We start from the raw sequence: 20,618 nt of genomic DNA, 5'->3' as shown, positions 1-20,618 counted from the left end.
TTCCATCTAATACTAAATATTTGCATATTATAGTTTAACTGCACCTTTAATTCTAGCGACAGAGAATATGTTCTTATGTAACACGGGGCTATCCATAGTCTGGGTGTGGCTCTCTAGCCTCCCCAAGAGCTTTATTGTCTTTTTTAGATGACATAATTGAATCACAGGCCGACCCCAAAACACATGGACACGCTGGATATTTGGCTCAGTGTATGGAAAGCTTTGGATTGAAATCATGTAACAAAGTAAAACCACAATAGGATTTTGTGCACATTATATCCTCGTAAGCTCCTTGAGGAATCACTGTTAGTCCCTATATATTCCCCTACAGACATTTGCCATAAAGGTCTGGTTCAGACTGCACCTCCAGCAACTGCTAAGTGACAGTTCATTAGCATGAGATTTTATTTGTACTGGTTATACTGAGCCTAAAAGGGAGGCAATCCGTTTACAGTTGTGTTCAGAACAATATCAGTATGTTTAAAAAGTGAATAAAGCTCAAAACCCTTATAATTCTTTATTTCCATACACACAAATGCATTGGGAACACTGCACATTCTATTCCAAATCAAAACATGAAGAAAAAATGTATCAAATTTGTGTTATTCCTTTACAGAAAGTGAAGAAAAGGGAATATAAGGCTGTTCAAAAAAAATAGCAGTGTCTGCATTCTTCTTTACAAACTCTAACGTTCACTGTATAAACTGAAAAATGTTTCAAGATTTTGTTTTCCTTTGAATCATTAAACTAATATTTAGTTGTATAATCAGGGTTTCTGAGAACTGCTGCACATCTGTGTTGCATGGAGTCACTTCTGGCACCTGTTATATTCCGCATTTCTTGGCTTTGCTCAGATATTGGATTAAAATCCTGGGATTGGGCTGGCCACTCCATAATGTCAATCTTGTTGGTCTGGAACCAAGATATTGCTCATTTACTGGTGTGTTTGGGGTCACTGTCTTGTTGAAACAACCATTTCAAGGGCATTTCCTCTTCAGCATAAGGCAACATGACCTCTTCAAGTATTTTGATGTATTGAAACTGATCCATGATCCCTGGTATGAGATAAATAGGCTGAATACCATAGTATGAGAAACATCCCCATATCATGATGCTTGTGCCACCATGTTTCACTGTCTTCACACTGTACTGTGGCTTGAATTCAGTGTTTGGGGGTCGTCTGACAAACTGTCTGTGGCCCCTAGACCCAAAAAGAACAATCTTGCTTTCATCAGTCCACAAAATGCTGCGCCATTTCTCTTTAGGCCAGTCAGTGTGTTCTTTGGCAAATTGTAAGCTCTTCCGTCTTTTTTTCCAACAATGGGACTTTGCGGGGGCTTCTTGCCAATAGCTTGGCTTCACATGGGCGTCTTCTAATTGTAACAGTACAAGTAACTTTACACCTTCTTTGATCTTCCTGGAGCTGATCATTGGCCATTTGCCATTTTGACTATTCTTCTATCCATTCGAATTGTAGTTTTCCGGTTTTCTTCCACGTCCTTCAGGTTTTGGTTGCCATTTTAAAGCATTTGAGATCATTTTAGCTGAAGTCTATCATTTTCTGCACTTCTTTATATGTTTTCCCCTCTCCAATCAACTTTCTAATCAAAGTACACTGACCAATGTCCGGAACGACCCATTTTACTCAGATTTTCAGAGAGAAATGCACTATAACCAGCCTGCACAACATTTGCTGCCTCCCTTCCTTAAATCAGGGCCATAATTGACACCTGTTTTTTCACCGAATGAACGACGTCACTAATTGAACTCCACGCTGATATTATTTGGAACAAGCATCAATTATAATAATTTTGAACAATGCTAAATGCATTTGTGTGTCTGGAAATAAAAGCTATTTTTGAGCTTTATTCACTTCTTGTAAACACACTGCTATTGTTCTGAACACAACTGTATGTACAGGCACCACTTTGTTAGAGGGATTGAGGAGCAGAGACAAATACTAGACAAACAGTCTCAGCTTGGGGTTGTAGTTTATCAAAGGCTGATGCACATTAAGCTGGGGATCCCTGCCGTAACAGAGAGAGTATCTGTGTGTGTCTAAGGCCCCTTCTAGGTATGAATCATTAGCTGGAGGCTGAATTGGTTCATAAAGGGTTAGGGAGGGATGCTGGGAACACAAGCCTGGTGGCGGCTTCCCTTTCAAAGAGGAGACCAAAAATTAAAACCTTTGATGTTTCTACAAAGCCCGACTTCACAGCAGAAAGGAGTAACCTGCATCGCAGCACTGGCTACGCTTATTGAGCACACAAACCACCTCCGGCCCTTCATCCTGTAGGGATTGAGAGGTTTCACAGATATGCTTTTAACTCCGGCCTTGCTGGAACACTTAATAATGAAATGCCAACACCCCCCCCCCCCCTTGGAATCTCAGCTCTGCCAGTTATACAAAAGCATTCAGTCCTGTACAATTTTAAATTCATGTCCATATTAAATAAACATTTAGGGGCAGATTTATCAACGGTCAAAGTGAAAATTCTGAGAGGCTTAAATTCGATTTTCTAAATTTATCATACAATGAGCCTTTAAGAACTCAAATTCAACTACTCGCCATATCGAATTTGATTCGAGTTTGCGGGTCGATCCTATTCATCCGAGTACAAAATTTCTATTTTTTTTTTTTAAAATAAATTGCAGTTGGTCGAATTACAAGTTCATGGGAGTTTAAAATAACTCCCATGAATTTGAAATTCGACCCTTGATAAATCTGCCCCTTAGCATGTTGCGCATAGAATTTACCTGTGCAACTCTGCATACTCATACCGCTCGCTGCCCCATTTGCAGATCGGGTTGAGCCCTTCTACCTGTTCTCCCCATCCGTAAACTGCCGGCTTCCGGTTTAATAGGTGTGCGCATGCCCGCCTCTTTTGAGACATCATTGGCGGGTCTCTAAAAGGAAGCCGAACGTGGCCATGGATCGGGGAAAGCATGTCCGGGCTGGGGTCAAGCTTTTCTCATCAAAAATGACTACTGAATACAAAGAATAGGAAGAGTGTAAGAGAACCGCATTAGGCTCAATGCTTTCAGCAGTAGTGTATGTGTAAGGCAATGGATAAATGAGCTGTTGTGAAAAAACTAACCAGCTCTGCCAATCTGTTGCTTAATCTACTCCCCAACATCTAGTGCCATAAAGCACCAAACCTTTCCTACTGGACAATAAAGTAAAATATAAAAGAATGTCTGAGCGGTTTTTAAAGTCCAAGTAACTGCTGTACACTGTTAATGTGAATCAAATCTTTGTGTTCTTTATTAGCTCATGTAAGTAAACAGGGCAATGCTTCGGACCTCGCATGGTCCTTTATCAAGGCATCTGGCTTGATAAAGGACCCTGCGAGGTCTGAAACGTGGCCCTGTCTACTTACATGAGCTAATAAAGAACACAATCAAAGATTTGATTCACATTAACAGTGTACAGCAGTTACTTTGACTATATGTGATTTAACAACCCTTGGCAGGGTGGGTAATATATTGTGTGGCACCTGATCCTGAAAAGGAGGAATTCAGAGGTAGAGCACTCCAACATTAAGTGGAATAGAGCAGTTTTTAAAGGGCATGTAAAGGCAACAAAAAACAAAAAAACCTATCTCCAATATACTTTAATTAAAAAATGTGTACTGCTTTTATGAGAAACCTGACTGTATGCAGTGAAATTCTCCCTTCATTTACTGCTGTGGATAGGAATTGTCAGACGGTCCCTAACTGCTGAGCAGGGAAACAATCATACTTATGAACAGCAGAGGGAGCCCCCACCTTACTTCCCAGCCATGCAGAACTCAAGCAGCTTTGGTTTTTTCCCTGTAGAGATTTGTAGAGATTTTTATTTTTGCCTTCACATCCCCTTTACTGTTTCCAACTCCAGCTGCAGGGACAAAGATCATGGAGCCAGATTTAAACAGATAAACTGGGATTCTATTTGGGGGATTATTTTGCTGCAGCCACTGGTTCTGGAGAGTTGGAGAAAGTTTGTATTAAACAATACAACTATAAAATCCACATTAGATTACATGACAACACAGGACCCAGTGCAGTCTGTATATTCTGATTATTAATCAGTCTTGCTGTATCAGCTTCTGGCAGATATTAATTGACTTGTGCTGTTTTGATAATTTATGATGATCCCTAAGCAGCCCAGATCACAATGAGCATGTGCACAGTCTTAGTCTTGCAAAGATGTTTAACAAAGTTACAAGGTGGTGACCCCCTGTAGCCAACTTTGAAAGCATAAATTATTTGTTTGATTAGGCTTGTGGTGCAGTAAGTTCATGTTTATATTTAGTATACAAAATACAGCATTTCTAGCCTTGTTCTATTTTAGACTTTACTTCCCATTTAATTCTAAAACATTATACTGAAAGCTCAGACTTGGCATTCTACATTTAACACACAAGCAATGGATAGAGACTTCCCCTACTTCTCTAGAGGAGGAGTTTTATGTACCAATGAAGCACAACTACAGATTCGAAAACATTAAGAATCGTCAAAAACTTACCTCAAAATTGAAAATGTATTTACAATGAACAATGTTGAAAGCAATAAGATTCAGTCACTCATTAATAGTTACTTGGACTCCTAACTTTTATTTATAGCATTGATATTCACTCTCCCTATATTGTACTTCTTATATGTTATGTAACTACACATTGACCTGTTTTCTTCCTTATTATACAGACATATGTTATCCCTGCTAATTAGTTGGTTTTTTTTCCCCCCCCCCCCCCCCCCCAACACCTTTTATCTTCAATGATTACTATTCTGGTTTATTGTGTATTGTTATTTAATAAAAAGAGAAAACACACAAGCAAAGCCAAAATACTAGCAATGGAGTAAAGCTATATGGGATGGTGTATAAAGAGTCTTTTAAAGTGATAGGTTGGATTTTTAATAAAACAATAATATATAATAATCCATAATGCATGACATGCGGTAACCAGTGATGGGCAAATTTCTCCCGCAAAATTCACGAATAGATTTAATCAAAATAGATGCCCGCGTCCATTTTTGGACGTGCGTCCGAAAAGTCGCTCACATCAATTTTGACTCTGGCGTTACAGTCAAGGGGGGCCGAATAGTGATGACGCGCGTCGATTTTGGCGTGAGCGACTGTTCGGACGTGCGTCCAAAATTTTTTGACGCAGGCAAATTTTTGGGGGGGATTCGCACATTTAATTGACAGTGGCGTAATGCAGAAATTCACAGCGAATTTGTGACAGCCGAATTTATTCGCCCATCACTAGCCATCACCAATAGGTTTGCAAGCTTTACCTATCACTAAGTCATTCTTCTGCTAGCCATGAAATAAATGTTATAAAAACAGAGAATTGCATTTGGGCAGAACCTAGAATCCAGCCCAGATATACAGTACAGACTCACCAGCGCTTGGACAGATACTGGATTATTGTCTATGTCCAGTCTAGTATGGTTGGAGGTCAGTGCAACCAGTGATACATGTGTATGGCCAAGTAGCTCTGATCAGTTTAATGAGTGACATAACTATGGTGACTATACCGGCCGGGTGGCAACCCTAACTATAATTACATTTTTATTTCGGAGTTTGCATCCCCTTTAAGGAACAGTCAGCACACCATTGAGTGGAAATCAGTCTGTTATTTTTTTTTTTTTGTTAAAACAAAAGAGAAATGTATATGTTTGGCATCTATTCTTACAGAGGGTTGTTGCAGCTCAGTTACAATACAGAGAAAGAGGAGACACAGGCACAGTCTGATTTGCACTTGGAATCATAAGTCCATCAGAAGGTGCTGCAGATTCCACGAGTCCTTGATAGCAGGAAGGAAGTTCAATCATTTATTTAAAAATAGAATACATGTAATTATGTACATGTAAATATATATGTGTGTTGTCCTTTGCCTGCTATAATAGCCAGTATTTGGTTCTGGCACGGTTAATAAAGAAGCTCGTAGCCAATGACAGCAATGGGCACAAAACGAAAAGACTCATTTCATTTCCCTTCAAAGGACTACAGAGCAATAAGTGAAGATTGGAGAAGACGTGGAAGATTGTATCCAGCTGACAAAGGGTTATTGGTGCAGTCTCTACATGTTTACTCATCGTCTGAGAATTCAAGATCCTGGACAATATCTTCATCCCCCTGTGCCAGTTCCTTCAGGTCAGTCTGCGAGAGGTGCTGCACCCCCTTCTTTTGCTTCTTCTGGACTGTTATTTTACCCCCTTTCTCTTCCTCCTCCTCGTCTTCATCCTGCGATTCCCCTGTGGGCGGAAGAGCAAATATAAATTCTGCTTTATCAGGAAGGAACAAGCAGGCCGAGGGTGGCTCATCACTAATTAATCTCAGCGCTCATTAATTTATTGCTGCAGCATTCAGACTGAGAAAGCATTTGCACAGGCCAAGTTCTGTATGCAGCTGCAGGTGTGTGCTAGAGCCCCCTTCTATGTTACTGCCATAGCACCCCTAATACTAAAGGATATGCCCTATGGACCGGGGCCCAGAGACTAAGAGGCATCACTGTGTATAAAGCGAAACGCATGGGGAAAGATACAGCACAGATGTCAAAAAGAATAATGTTATTTTCTGCTGGCAGAGATAAAAGGGAATCCACATTGTGCACTGATGAAGCACCTTTCTGAAATGGAATTTTCTGAAGAACTATTGAGTGTTCAACTTCTGTCACCTACACCCCCAAAAGGCAATCCAGGGGCTCTATATAACTTGTAGCCAGTGGCCAAAGAACAACTTTTCTTAGGGGGATGGGAAGAATCTATCATGAGAAAAGAATGTGCATTTTGTGCCTGCTATACATCTGCTCCGTAACAGAAGGCTACATAAGTGTGGTGGGGGTTCTAAACTTTATGAGTGTGTATAGGAGCGTGTGTGTGTATAGGAGCGTGTTTGTGTATAGGAGAGTGTATAGGGTAGGAGTGTATAGGATAGAAGTGTGTGTATAGGATAGGCGTGTGTGTATAGGATAGGAGTGTGTGTATAGGAGCGGGTGTGTATAGGAGCGGGTATATAGGAGCGGGTATATAGGAGCGGGTGTATATAGGAGCGGGTGTGTATAGGAGCGGGTGTGTATAGGAGCGGGTGTAGGAGTGCATGGACACAGCTAGGGAGAGGCACATGAGAGAGCAGTGGTGCATTGTGGCAGCCAGTTGTCTCATTCTTCCTGTATCTGATGATTAATGACACAAGGCTTGTGATATGTGTTCTGTCCCACTCTGCCTCCACAGCTCATTACCGGCCAGCTGTACCACATTAACCCCTTAATGCCTCACCATTCCGACTAAATGCCTACTCTCCAATGTTGTGGATGTCACACCTGGCCTACAGCATCCTTAGTCTGCTGGGAGCTGAACAAATAGAACTAAAATTTGGTATAAAAAGTAAGTATGCTTTAAAGCAACCACTTTGTTACATCCCACATAAGAGCATTGCTGGAATACAACTTTAGCACAATAGCTGGGGTGGCATCTTACCCTCCAGGCCACTGCTCTCGTCATCTTCCAGCTCATATTCGCCTTCTTCTCCTTCACTGCTTAGTTCAGAGTTTTCATCTGAGGACTCTTCCTTACTCTTGGCTTTGGATTTCCCTGTAAAGGACACAATTTATTATTATTTATTTCTCACACAAGGTGGTTTCACTGCAGTTCAAACAGATCCAAGGTAACATTTGTAAAGCAGAACCCAGATTTTATGCTTCAAAATGGCTTAAATTCTAGGAAAGCGTAAAAAGACGCAGCTTGCTTGTATAGGACTGCAGAAAAAAAACAGTGCCAATTCTGGGAAAACGTAAAATCCGCTTATGTGAAATTGGGGTTCTGCTGTATTTTCTTTTGGGTATTACAGTGAATATTTCTGGACAGCGTTGTAATGTTTGCAGATTTATTCTAATGGGCCACGGGCATATTCTGAAACATGAAGGATGGGTAATTTATATTAATTCATCATGCAGGACAGTGTTCAGTGTGTTTGGGGAGGTGCATAATCATCACAGGCTATGGGCATATACAGGGCAGTTACCATGCCCCCCCCCAAAAAAAAATTGTCCGGGCACAGGAGAAAAATAAATAATATGTGCCCCCTCAACCACCCTAACTCTAAAATAGACACTTTTACAAACGCCGCACAGTGCACAGTCCTAACGGCTTCCGTTTCACACTTCCTTCTTCTGTGCGAGATGTGGGGGCGGAGCAGAGCCGGATTTTGAGGAAAAGTGCAGAGCGATGTGCGTGGCTAAAATGGCCTGGGGAGAACACTGCACTTAATATGTCTATACTGACCCCAGTTTCCCCACATTTTCTAGGTAGGGTTGCCACCTGGCCAGTATTTTACCAGCCCGGCCGGTAAAAATGATGGTTGATCCTAATGTTATTAATAGGGAAAAAAGATAAAAATATATGAAGGCCGGTATTTTTTTCCAGAAAAGGTGGCAACCCTATTTCTAGGCCACATCCTGCCGCACATGCTGCCATTAATATTTTTCTGTAAGACTGAGATGGACAGGAGGATTTTGGACAGAGAATTTGGAAAGAGAGAGGACAATGGCTACAGAATATGCAAATGCAGTTAGAAAAAAAACCAAGCAAAAAGAACAACATTATTCCCCAACAAGAGTGGCACAAGGACACACTGGCCTCTCCAGTTGCAATACAGTACAACATGGTTCCTTTTTGTCAGGAAGAGAAATAAACAATTGATCTGCCATCCAAGCACAGGCTCCCAAAAACATATTTTTATATAAGAATATTTTTAGCTACAAAAATGGTTTTGTAGCATTTACAGTACTGTGTTCAGAACAATAACATAATGCTTTAAAAAGTGAACAAAGCTCAAAATGTTTATAATAGCTTTTATTTCCATACACACAAATACATTGGGAACACTGCACATTCTATTCCAAATCAAAACAAAGAAAAATTTAGCAAATGTGTGTTATAAGCAAGGAAAAGGGAATATTAAGTTGTTCCAAGTAATACCAGTGTCTGTATTCTTCTTTACAAACATTCACTGTATAAACTGAAAAATTGACAAGATTTTGCTTTTCTATGAATCACTGAACTAATATTTAGTTGTATAATCAGTGTTTCTGAGAACTGCTGCACATCTGTGTTGCATGGAGTCCACTAACTTCTGGCACCTGTTACATTCCACAATTCTTTTGCATTTCTTGGTTTTGCCACAGAAATAACATTTTTTTTACCGCACAAGTTTTCTATAAGATAAAGGTCCGGGGATTGGGCTGGCCACTCCATAACGTCAGTCTTGTTGGTCTGGAACAAGTTCATTTACTGTTGTGTTTGGGGTCATTGTCTTGTTGAAACTCCCATTTCAAGGGCATTTCCTCTTCAGCATAAGGCAACTTGACCTCCAAGTATTTTGATGTATTGAAACTGATCCATGATCCCTGGTATGAGATAAATAGGCTGAATACCATAGTATGAGAAACATCCCCATATCATGATGCTTGTGCCACCATGTTTCACTGTCTTCACAGTGTACTGTGACTTGAATTCAGTGCTTGGGGTTCGGCTGAAAAACTGTCTGAGACCAGTGTCGGACTGGCCCGGCGGAACACCGGGAAAAAACCTGGTGGGCCCCCGCCGAGCCAGACCCCCTCTCTGGATCTCCTGGGCCTGAAAAAAGAAACAATTTGCAAAGGCGCGCAGCACTGTGCGGCACCATGCATGCAGGAGTGTCATGTGGCTCTACCCACTGAAGCGCGGCGTGCAGCTCCGTACGTGCACGCGCGCCTTCTTGTGCACATGTGCGGCAGCGCGCCAAGTAAGAAGGCCAGGCGGTCCAGAGGGGGCCCTTCACAGCAGTTCCGGTGGGCCCTGGTCCCCCCAGTCCGACCCTGTCTGAGACCTGTAGAACAATCCTGCTTTCATCAGTCTACAAAATGTTGCGCCATTTCTCTTTAGGCCAGTCAGTGTGTTCTTTGGCAAATTGTAAGTTCTTCACCATGTCTTTATTTCAGCAACGGGACATTGCAGGGGTTTCATGCCAATAGCCTGGCTTCACATAGGCGTCTTCTAATTGTAACAGTATTCAAAGGTAACTTTAGACCTTCTTTGATCTTCCTTTAGCTGATCATTGGCTGAGTCTTTACCATTTTGGCTATTATTTTATCCATTTGAATGTTCGTTTTCTGTGTTCTTCCATGTCATTCAGGTTTAGTTGCCATTTTAAAGCATTTGAGATCATTTTAGCTGAGCAGTCTATCATTTTCTGCACTTCTTGATATGTTTCCCCCTCCAATCAACTTTTTAATCAAAGTACGCTGTTCTTCTGAAAAAAGTCTGGATGACTTACTCAGATTTTCAGAGAGGAATGCACTATGACCAGCCTGCACAACATTTGCTGCCTTCCTTCCTTAAAGGAAAACTATACCCCCCAAACAATGTAGGTGTCTATAAAAAGATATTGCATAAAACAGCTCATATGTAAAACCCTGCTTCATGTAAATAAACCATTTTCATAATAATATACTTTTTAAGTAGTATGTGCCATTGGATAATCATAAATAGAAAATGGTCAGTTAAAAAAATAAGGGCCGTCCCCTGGGATCGTACGATTCACGGTGCACACAAACATACCAACAAACCATACTTGTTCGGTCACATGAGCCAATTAACAGACAGAGTTGTGTCTTTTGCTTCAACACTTCTTCCTGTTATATTTAGAGCTGCAGTATTTCTGGTCAGGTGATCTGAGGCAGCACACAGAACATCACTAAATGGTTAAGATTCTTTTAATATGCCACTTATTATGATATAAACTGTTGCTTAAGTATTCATTTTGGGGGTATAGTTTTCCTTTAAATAAGGGCCGTAATTGACATCTGTTTTTCACAAAATGAATATCCTCACTAATTGAACTCCACACTGCTATTATTTGGAACAAGCTATAGTTATTTGGAACACTGCTATTATTTGGAACAAGCCTCAATTAATGATTCAATTACACAGAATCACCAGCATGCATGTCATGACTGTTGGGTCTGTTGGTTTTCTATTAGTCGACTACATAGTAACATAGTAACATAGTAAGTAAGGTTGAAAAAAGACACATGTCCATCGAGTTCAACCTTTTTTTTTTTTTTTTTTTGTTTATTAACTACCTATCTGCCAGTTGATCCAGAGGAAGGCAAAAAACCCATCTGAAGCCTCTCCAGTTTGCCTTAGAGGGGGAAAAATTCCTTCCTGACTCCAAAATGGCAATCGGACTAGTCCCTGGATCAACTTGGACTATGAGCTATTTCCCATAACCCTGTATTCCCTTACTTGCTAAAAAGCCATCCAACCCCTTCTTAAAGCTATCTAATGTATCAGCCTGTACAACTGATTCAGGGAGAGAATTCCACATCTTCACAGCTCTCACTGTAAAAAACCCCTTCCGAATATTTAGGCGGAACCTCTTTTCTTCTAATCGGAATGGGTGACCTCGTGTCAGCTGGAAAGACCTACTGGTAAATAAAGCATTAGAGAGATGGTTGTATGATCCCCTTATATATTTATACATAGTCATCATATCACCCCTTAAGCGCCTCTTCTCCAGCGTGAACATCCCCAATTTGGCCAGTCTTTCCTCATAGCTAAGATTTTCAATACCTTTTATCAGCTTAGTTGCCCTTCTCTGTACCCTCTCTAATACAAAAATGTCCTGTTTGAGTGATGGAGACCAAAATTGTACGGCATATTCTAGATGGGGCCTTACAAGTGCTCTATACAGTGGAAGAATGACCCCCTCCTCCCTTGACTCTATGCCCCTTTTAATACAGCTCAAGACCTTATTTGCCCTTGATGCTGCTGACTGGCATTGCTTGCTACAGCCAAGTTTATCATCTACAAGGACTCCAAGGTCCTTTTCCATAATGGATTTGCCTAGTGCAGTCCCATTAAGGGTATAAGTGGATATTTTTACATCCCAGGTGCATGACTTTACATTTATCAACATTGAATCTCATTTGCCACTTAGCTGCCCAGATTGCCAGTTTGTCAAGATCCTGTTGCAAGGATGCCACATCCTGGATGGAATTAATTGGGCTGGATAATTTTGTGTCATCTGCAAACACTGATACATTACTTACAACACCCTCCCCTAAGTCATTAATGAACAAGTTAAATAAAAGTGGACCCAATACTGAGCCCTGAGGGACCCCACTAAGAACCTTACTCCAAGTAGAGAATGTCCCATTAACAACCACCCTCTGTATCCGATCCTGTAGCCAGTTTCCTATCCATGTGCAAACGACTTCATTAAGCCCAACAGACCTTAGTTTAGAAAGCAGTCGTTTGTGGGGCACAGTATCAAACGCTTTGTAATTTACACCTACTTGTAAATTATTTGCAATGTAGAAATATAATTTCGACCAAAAACAGTGATTGATCAGGTTAGTGATATCGGACTGCTAATATTCTGAACACAATTGTATAATGTTAAAGGGGAACTATGGCGAAAATGAAAATTTAATACAAGCTTCATCTTACTGAAATGAGACACTTTCTTAATACAATCAATTTAAAAAATTCTGCACTAATTAAGAAATAATCAAGTTACACTTCAGTATCTCACACTCCACAACCTGTCACTCTTCATGCTGAGGTTAGATTTTGATTGACAGGTAGGTCTAATAAGTCTTTTAGGGGGGCGGCTCCTTTTCTTAGCAGAATAACTCAAATAACCAACTCCAGCGCAAACAAAAGGTAACAAAATAACAGACTATGGCAAACAGCACATAGAGGAACAGAATTTCCATCCATTTAAAGAGTGAGCACCTCGGTTAAGGTGCACCCCCCTCATGGATGTATTAGACCTAACTGTCAATCAAAACTGGCTCCACCTACTGCATGAAGACAGAATGAAGAGAGACAGGTTGCTCAGAGGGGGATAGTGAAGAGTTATCTGATTATTGTATAAATGGTACTTAATTTTTAATTGATTATATTTAGAAAGTTTCTTATTTCAGCAAGATGAAGCTTATATTAAAATTTCATTTTTGCGATAGATCCCCTTTAAAAAGACATGTGCAAGCTAGTAACATAAACACATACACTTAAGTACACAGTGTTGGTTCTTGTCTTTCTAATACAGCATGTAAAATCCAATCTATCAGAGTCCAGCAAGACCAGCTGCATCAGTCCCATAGCTTCTGGCCCCTACAACACACAGACCGTACATGCTAACACCATGTACCTTGAAACGTGTGGCTCTGACACAGACTCTAGGGACTAGTTACAGTATGTTGTACAGATGTGGAGCTTGTGGTCACGCACAGAATGTGTCTTTTATATGCACTTGTCTGACAGCAACATGAGTCCAGCCGCAGGAGAATGTCACATAAGCCTGACAAGAAGTCAGGGTGTGAATGGATGATGGTGCAAGGCCACAAAAATTTTAAAAAAAGCCACGAGAGACGGCAAAGACATAATGAAAGTGGCAAAGATGGAGAAGTGAGAGCTAAGATGCCAATGTGAAAAAGAAGCATTTCGGAGAAGGGTGAGCCTGAGAAAGGAAGAATGAGGTTAGAATGGTGTTTGTCTAAAGCAGCAAAAGAGGAAATGAAGCCAGAGAAGCCTCTTTGCACTTGTGGAGGTGATTGTGGGCAGAGTAACAAGTAAGGTCCCTAACGTCCATTAAAGGGGCACTGGGAAGCACTCACATGGTGCTCATTAGAGAGGCTCCAGCTGCCCACTCCTGCCTGCTAATTGCCAGATGAGGAGCACATCCAGCACTGCTGTAAGAGCCGTTAATAAGCCCTCTGTGCACTCTATGCTGCACAACAGATCTCTTACAGTCTGCCTTCAGGCTCCCAAAGAAATGCAGTATAAGCTTTTATCTACATACTATAATAAAATGATAGGGGGGTTGCATCTGGTCCAATGCCCCTCACAACTAGAGATGGTTGAACCTAAGCAGATATTAAGCATTTGTGCCAGAACATGCCAGAATAATATTCCAGCCCCACATTGTTCCAGGGACAGAAAATCATCTGCCTCCAACTGGTTTTTAATGAAAGCCGTGGGCCTATAACTCCCTTCAACCTGCCAAGGAGTCGTAGTCCAATCAATTCTGCAATATTGAAGCGTTTTTGCTCTCTCTTTGCTTGTCTATCAGGCATGAGGACACAAGGGGGATGCTATAGAAAACCATGTTCTACACGTATGCAGCTCCTCCAGGACATGCACAGGCCACACTTGCATCAGACTGGGCCACAGGCCGAACCACTGGATCAGTGCAAACTGGTGATGGACATGTGCATCCATGGTGTATGAATATCTTATGACCAATGTAGGGTAAGGGTTAACACGGAGGAATGAAAATATTCAGAGGCAAATCCCACTGCCGTTTCTGATAGTTGCTCTGTAATAAATCTCATGAACCACTTGGGCAAAAAAGGGTTAAAGAAAAAAAAAAAACCCTTCCCCTCTGCAGACAGTTTGTAATTCACAGTACAGCCAGCTGCTTCAAATTACAACTCTCCTCCCAGAGGGTCCGTAAGCTACAAAGTTGAGGTCCACCTGCAGACACAGCGGCCGGCCCGAGACCCACACACTGAATTAACAACAGATTTCTGGCAAGGAGTTAAAGCTGGTGTGTGGGGGGCTGATGTATAGTAGTCACGGAGGTCCCAACCTCAGATCTGTGTCACCAAATGGAGGAGAAGGAATTACTCTACCTCCCCAAAGAAAAGCTGCAGGCAACAGAAAATCTAAAAAGCTTTTTTGTTGGTGAGGGTGCAGGATGATATATGTCATGCAGGGTAATATCAGCACTGCAACACTGTCAACATAAGGGAGAAAGTAAAATAGGTTGTACCCTACAGAGCCAAGAGAGCACTCTGACTTCTACACCAACCAGTAAACCCCCGATTCTCTAAAGAATCGTTAATGAAAGAATGGTAACAACAGTGAGGCAGCAAAATGCGATGGGTGCTGATTCACTCTGCATCCCCAGGCAGCAACTGGCGACGCTAATTTGTGGGGATGTAGAGTGAATCTGTGCCTATTGCTTGTTATTACCTATCTGCTATTAGAATTCTTAAATTTTGAGTTTATTGGTAGTAAAGTGTTACTGAAAAATTTCTTTATAAACAACATTTTTTGTGAAAATGTTCTCCTGTCCTTGAATGAGTTCTCCCTGGTGAGCTGTACTTAAAATCTTGACTTTAACATCAGATGAACGCTGCACTCTTGAAAATGCAACATAAAGTTGACCATGACCAAACACAGGCTCAGATAGGTAAATGCCGACTTTATCCAATGTTTGTCCTTGTGATTTGTTGATTGTCATGGCAAATGCAGCCTTAATGGGGAATTGTCGTCGTTTAAGTTTAAAAGGTAATTCCTGGTCAGAACTGGTAAGGTCAATTCTGGGAATCAAAACAGTATCACCGCTATGGGATCCTGTAAGCACTTCTGCCTTGATAACATTTTGTCTCATGCTCTTCACAACCAACCGTGTACCGTTACATAAACCTTGCTTAGTGTTAGGGTAGGGGCACACGGCGCGATTTCGCCGCGATTCTGCGCTGGGCGAGTTGTCGCTGCGTTTTTTAAGCCGAAATAGCTTTGCTAACTTTGGCGCTGGCGTCAATGCAAATCGCGGCGAAATCGCTGCGCTAATTCACACGCGGCGATTCTTTTTCTACTGTCGCCCGGAAACGCTCAGCGAGGCAACTTCGGACGACAATAGAAAACGAATCGCCGCGTGTGAATTAGCGCAGCGATTTTGCCGCGATTTGCATTGACGCCAGCGCCAAAGTTAGCAAAGCTATTTCGGCTTAAAAAACGCAGCGACAACTCGCTTAGCGCAGAATCGCGGCGAAATCGCGCCGTGTGCCCCTACCCTTAAGGTTTCTTAACAGCATGACTATTGTTCCTACTTTGAGTATAAGATTGTGTTGTGGTAATCCAGCATTGTTGATAGTGTTTAAATATTCTAATGGGAAGTTAAGTTTCTCACTTTCGTCTTCAGAATCAATACAGTCAGTACTCAGAAAGACACAGCTTTGTCCAGGAAGTAATGCAATCACTTGGTTGTTTATCATGTCAACATCAATATTTTTGGAGATAATATAGCCCGTTTTGCTAAAAATGGCCACCCACGCAGGTACGCAACCGGTTCCCCTCCTAGAGTGACGCTAGCGCCGCCATTAGACAAACTTGCAAAGGAGTAGCAAGATGGCCGACGCTTATACAGACTTTAGTGGGCGGATGACAAACTCGCAGAGGAGTAGCAAGATGGCCGACGCTTATACAGACTTTAGTGGGCGGATTTGGCAGTGGGCGGATGACAAAGTCGCAGAGGAGTAGCAAGATGGCCGACGCTTATACAGACTTTCGTGCAGGTACGCAACCGGTTCCCCTCCTAGAGTGACGCTAGCGCCGCCATTAGACAAACTTGCAAAGGAGTAGCAAGATGGCCGATGCTTATACAGACTTTAGTGGGCGGATGACAAACGCGCAGAGGAGTAGCAAGATGGCCGACGCTTATACAGACTTTAGTGGGCGGATTTGGCAGTGGGCGGATGACAAAGTCGCAGAGGAGTAGCAAGATGGCCGACGCTTATACAGACTTTCGTGCAGGTACGCAACCGGTTCCCCTAGTGTGACGGTGAGCGCATCTGCCTCCCTAGATCCTAACCTTCCAGCGGTCGCCGCCTGAGTGAGCAGGAAAGAAGAGGCGGCGGGAGGCAGAAGGAGACGGTGAGCGCATCTGCCTCCCTAGATCCTAACCTTCCAGCGCATCTGCCTCCCCGATCCTAACCTGTTCTGATCCTAACCTTCCAGCACATCTGCTAATCGAAGGCCGCATCTATGTCTTTTGGCTGAAGTTGCGCGCGCATCTCATAGATCCTAACCGAAGTTGCGTGCGCATCTGCCTCCCCTCCACTCGGGACATAGATAGGCCTTCGGTTAGTATATAGGATGAGTGTGTGATTATAGGAAGGAGGGAAAAGGTGCTGCAGAGAGGAGACCCCATGTTCAGGGAAGAGGACAAACTCAAAAGACATTCCGATTTCTATTGCTGACTGCGTGTGCAAATGCTGCTGTGATTATGGAGAATGGTACAACCGATATACCGTATATACTCGCGTATAAGCTGAGTTTTTCAGTCCCCAAAATATGCTGAAAAACTCTACCTCAGCTTATACTCAGGTCAAGCGCAAAAACGGTCGCCGGCATCTAAGAATAGTCGCCGGCGTCCAAGAATAGTCTCCAAGAATATTCGCCGGCGTCCAAGAATGGTCGCCAGCATCCAAAATGAGACGCTGGCATCTCCAATGGGAGCAGAAACCCTCAATTTTTTGATTGAAACTTACCAGAAGCTGCTGCATTTCTCACCCTAGGCTTATACTCGAGTCAATAAGCTTTCCCAGTTTTTGGAGGTAAAATTAGGTACCTCGGTTTATACTCGGGACGGCTTAAACTCGAGTAGTGAGAAATGTGATAGAACACTACATATAAGCCAAAGAACGGGTGCAGAAGGAACAGGACTGGAAGAATCAGACAAACCTAGGGGCATATTTATTTCCACCTGACACCATAGCAACTGATGAGACTTTGCTTTTGTTTTCTAACTTGTAGGTTACTGTTCAAATCTAATTGCTGATTGGCTGCTATGGGCAACATCGCCAGTAATATTTTACTCCAATGTTAAGAACTGTGCCCCAAAGTATAAGATATAGGAAGGAGAAACAAACCACTAGTGCAGCAGCAACTAAATAACACAGGAAAACGCTGGGAACATACTCATATGGGAAAGACGACAACATTTCAGGACAAAGGCATACCTTTTATATATATATAAATGTTTATATAAAAAATGATATCTATCTATATTTATAGGAATAAATCAAATCAACTGGACTTGCTGTGTTTTTTCCTTGAAAGAAGATCAATTCAGAATAATTCAGTAAATCTTCCTTCGAGAATATATATCCTCTGGAATGTTGCTCCAATCAGCATAATCTGTTTATCATAATCCACAATGATGTCATTAAATTAGGTGTTGGTTGTATTATATAGGATAAAAAATGGATCAGCGCCTTTCGGCAACTGAGTCAAACTCGATGTTTGTTGACATTTTGATTTTTTTGTTTTGTTTGATTGTATTAGCAAGATTGGAGCTTTGATGTGTTATTAAACCTTCCAGGGAGAGGGGCCGAAAAAAGCATTGTATGTGGCAGACAATAGATGTCGCACTACCCCCACTTCTATTCAGACATGGTTTTTCAGTTTTTACATATATGGCTTCTTTAAGACCTCTTTTAAACCAGTCGTTACAACACCTAATTTAATGACATCAATGTGGATTATGATAAACATTATGCTAATTGAAGCAACACTCCATTCTCGAAGGAAGATTTACAAATTACCTAGGATTTGGGGTTAACACTTACTTGATTTCCTAGGTAGTCCTACAAAAGTTACTTAAAACATACAGAGTACAAGGATGCTCCAACCCTTCTTAATTGCTATAATTCACAACCCTGCTGTTAATTTTCATGCACCCTTAGTATTCATATGCCCAACCATGCCAAAGGTTTGGGTGCCCATGCCCCGAACCTCTTGCTTGAAAAAAAAACAAAAAAAACTTCTCGTTCTTATGGTCACTCACGGCTCCATGTCAGTGGTCCAGGTGCAGTGCCCCAAACCCGTAGCAGGGGGAAACAAGTCAAGCTCTCGAAAAGAACGCGCACTCTACGGACTTCCAGACAGCAATGAGGAGTAAACACAGCTTTATTTCAGCTGTATTGGCGCGTTTCATGTGTAGGTACCTATGATTACATGTGGGATCAAACGTAATGCGTCTGAAAATAGGTTGATGAAATAAAGTGTTTTCATCCTATGATGAAATAAAGTGTTTTCATCCTATGATGAAATAAAGTGTTTTAATCCTCATAGCTGTCTGGAAGTCCGTAGAGTGCATGCTCATTTCGGACGTTCTAGAAAAGTGTCTGAATAACAAAGTTTTCGTTTGTTTTTAACACTGTTTTGAGCCTAGAAGAGCCCAGGCCAAATGTTGGAATCAAAAAGAATAAGCAAAACATGCAAAACCACAGATGCAGGTGATAGCAAGACATAAAGAAGTCAGAGTTCAAAAGAATAGGCACTGGGGGCTCACTAGATTAATTTGGTGTTAACTAAACCAGCATAAACACATGTCTGAAAAACATTCCTAATTTTATTTTCTTGCATTGCTGAGTAGTCTTAAAGCATGGTACTGCACAACATGGACCACTGGATCTGGATATCTCCAGGTTCCCTATGCATTCTACATATTAGATTCTCTACCTGTATTAGTGAAACCCATCAACAATAATGGAAAGCAACATTTATGGAAAAGAGATATCAGATGCCAAGTATCATCATCTGCTAGTAAAGATTCCATGGAAATACTTCAGCCAAACTACATTTCATTTCTGCCTTTATTGGTGCTCTAATTGCGTTTCAAATTAGAATCCAAAAACCGATGAACAATAAAGTAATAAGCATTAAAGAATATACAGCCCAAACTGCTTTCCTTTAGGACTAATTAAAGGCTCATCATCCCCAGTCTTTCAGGACAGACTGTAGCACCAATTATAATGAAGGTTTAGAGCATTGACAAATATTTTCAGTTTTTGAAATAGCACCCACAAATACAAATTCGTTTTTTTAATATATCAATATTGCAGGACACAGACCTAGCTAATTCTCCCCAACTTCTGTGAAGGACTGAAGAATTGTTTTTGCAGTCTAGTCTAGAATACAACGTCAAAGCTCTTTGACTGTCAGGCCTTCTGTGCCTAATCCTCAAAACAAGTTCAACAACTTGTGCTGGATATACCTTTGCCCTATTTTTAATAAAAAAAATTCTTGAACATCAGTATCCCCTACTCTGATCTACCAATAAATAAATAAATATATATTTTACATTACCAGGCCTTATGTCTGCTAAACTGATTTTTTAAAATTACAATTATTTGCTTAAAATTGACTCCATGGGAGATGGTCTTTCTGTAATTCAGAACTTGTCCTCATGGCATGGAGTTGACCTTCACTCCCTGCATCGTAAGGGATTTCATTTTTTTTCTACTTCAGATTTGCAGTTGTTTAGCAAACACATGTACATGGAGGTGCCTCGAAGATGTTTGTGTTTTCCTTTCAATGGTTCCATAATGACACAAACAGGATTGCCATAATAATATATGGAGTTTTAGAATGGGCAGCAAGAAATAATGATTTCAACAGGTGGTTTCATGCACAGTCTCTGTACCTTTCAGTGATAATCCTCCGCTGCCATCCTCAGATTCACTATCCGAGTCGAAAAGATCTTTGAATTCTTTTTTATCTTCTTCCTTTTTCTCTAACTTTCTCCGCTTTATCTCTGGGAAGTTCAAATCTTCCATCTGTGAAGGGATTGAAACAGGAATATTATTAAAGTAATAAGGCTTTTGTCCAGGGCTGTATTAGCAGTCACTGCTGCCGTAGGCACTGACACCGACCAGCCCCCTTCTTTTTCCCCCATTTAGGCCGCTGAGGAGTGCCCCCTTAAAGCCACTGTCTTATGCCCTCTATCCGACAATAGGGTACATAAGGATTTTCTTGTGTCACACAAGCTATTCTTGAGCATTAATACA

At 41.4% G+C, this 20,618-nt stretch overlaps 1 protein-coding gene across 1 annotated transcript in view; it reads right to left on the bottom strand.

Moving 5' to 3' along the window:
* Window positions 1-4,575: 4,575 nt before the first annotated feature.
* Window positions 4,576-20,618, bottom strand: part of noc2l.S (NOC2-like nucleolar associated transcriptional repressor S homeolog) — a 70,269-nt gene continuing 54,226 nt past the window's right edge. The window contains exons 17-19 of the mRNA XM_018227831.2: window positions 20,255-20,387; window positions 7,468-7,581; window positions 4,576-6,243 (exon numbers count right to left, since the gene is read on the bottom strand). Coding sequence (XP_018083320.1) covers window positions 6,077-6,243; window positions 7,468-7,581; window positions 20,255-20,387 — 414 coding nt within the window. The 3' untranslated portion in view covers window positions 4,576-6,076. The remainder of the gene's footprint in view (window positions 6,244-7,467; window positions 7,582-20,254; window positions 20,388-20,618) is intronic.

The sequence above is a fragment of the Xenopus laevis genome, chromosome 7S, assembly GCF_017654675.1.
Source record: "Xenopus laevis strain J_2021 chromosome 7S, Xenopus_laevis_v10.1, whole genome shotgun sequence".
Taxonomy (NCBI): Eukaryota; Metazoa; Chordata; class Amphibia; order Anura; family Pipidae; genus Xenopus; species Xenopus laevis.
The sequence above is the reverse complement of the archived record's forward strand: the minus strand, read 5'-3'. Positions and strand labels throughout refer to the sequence as shown.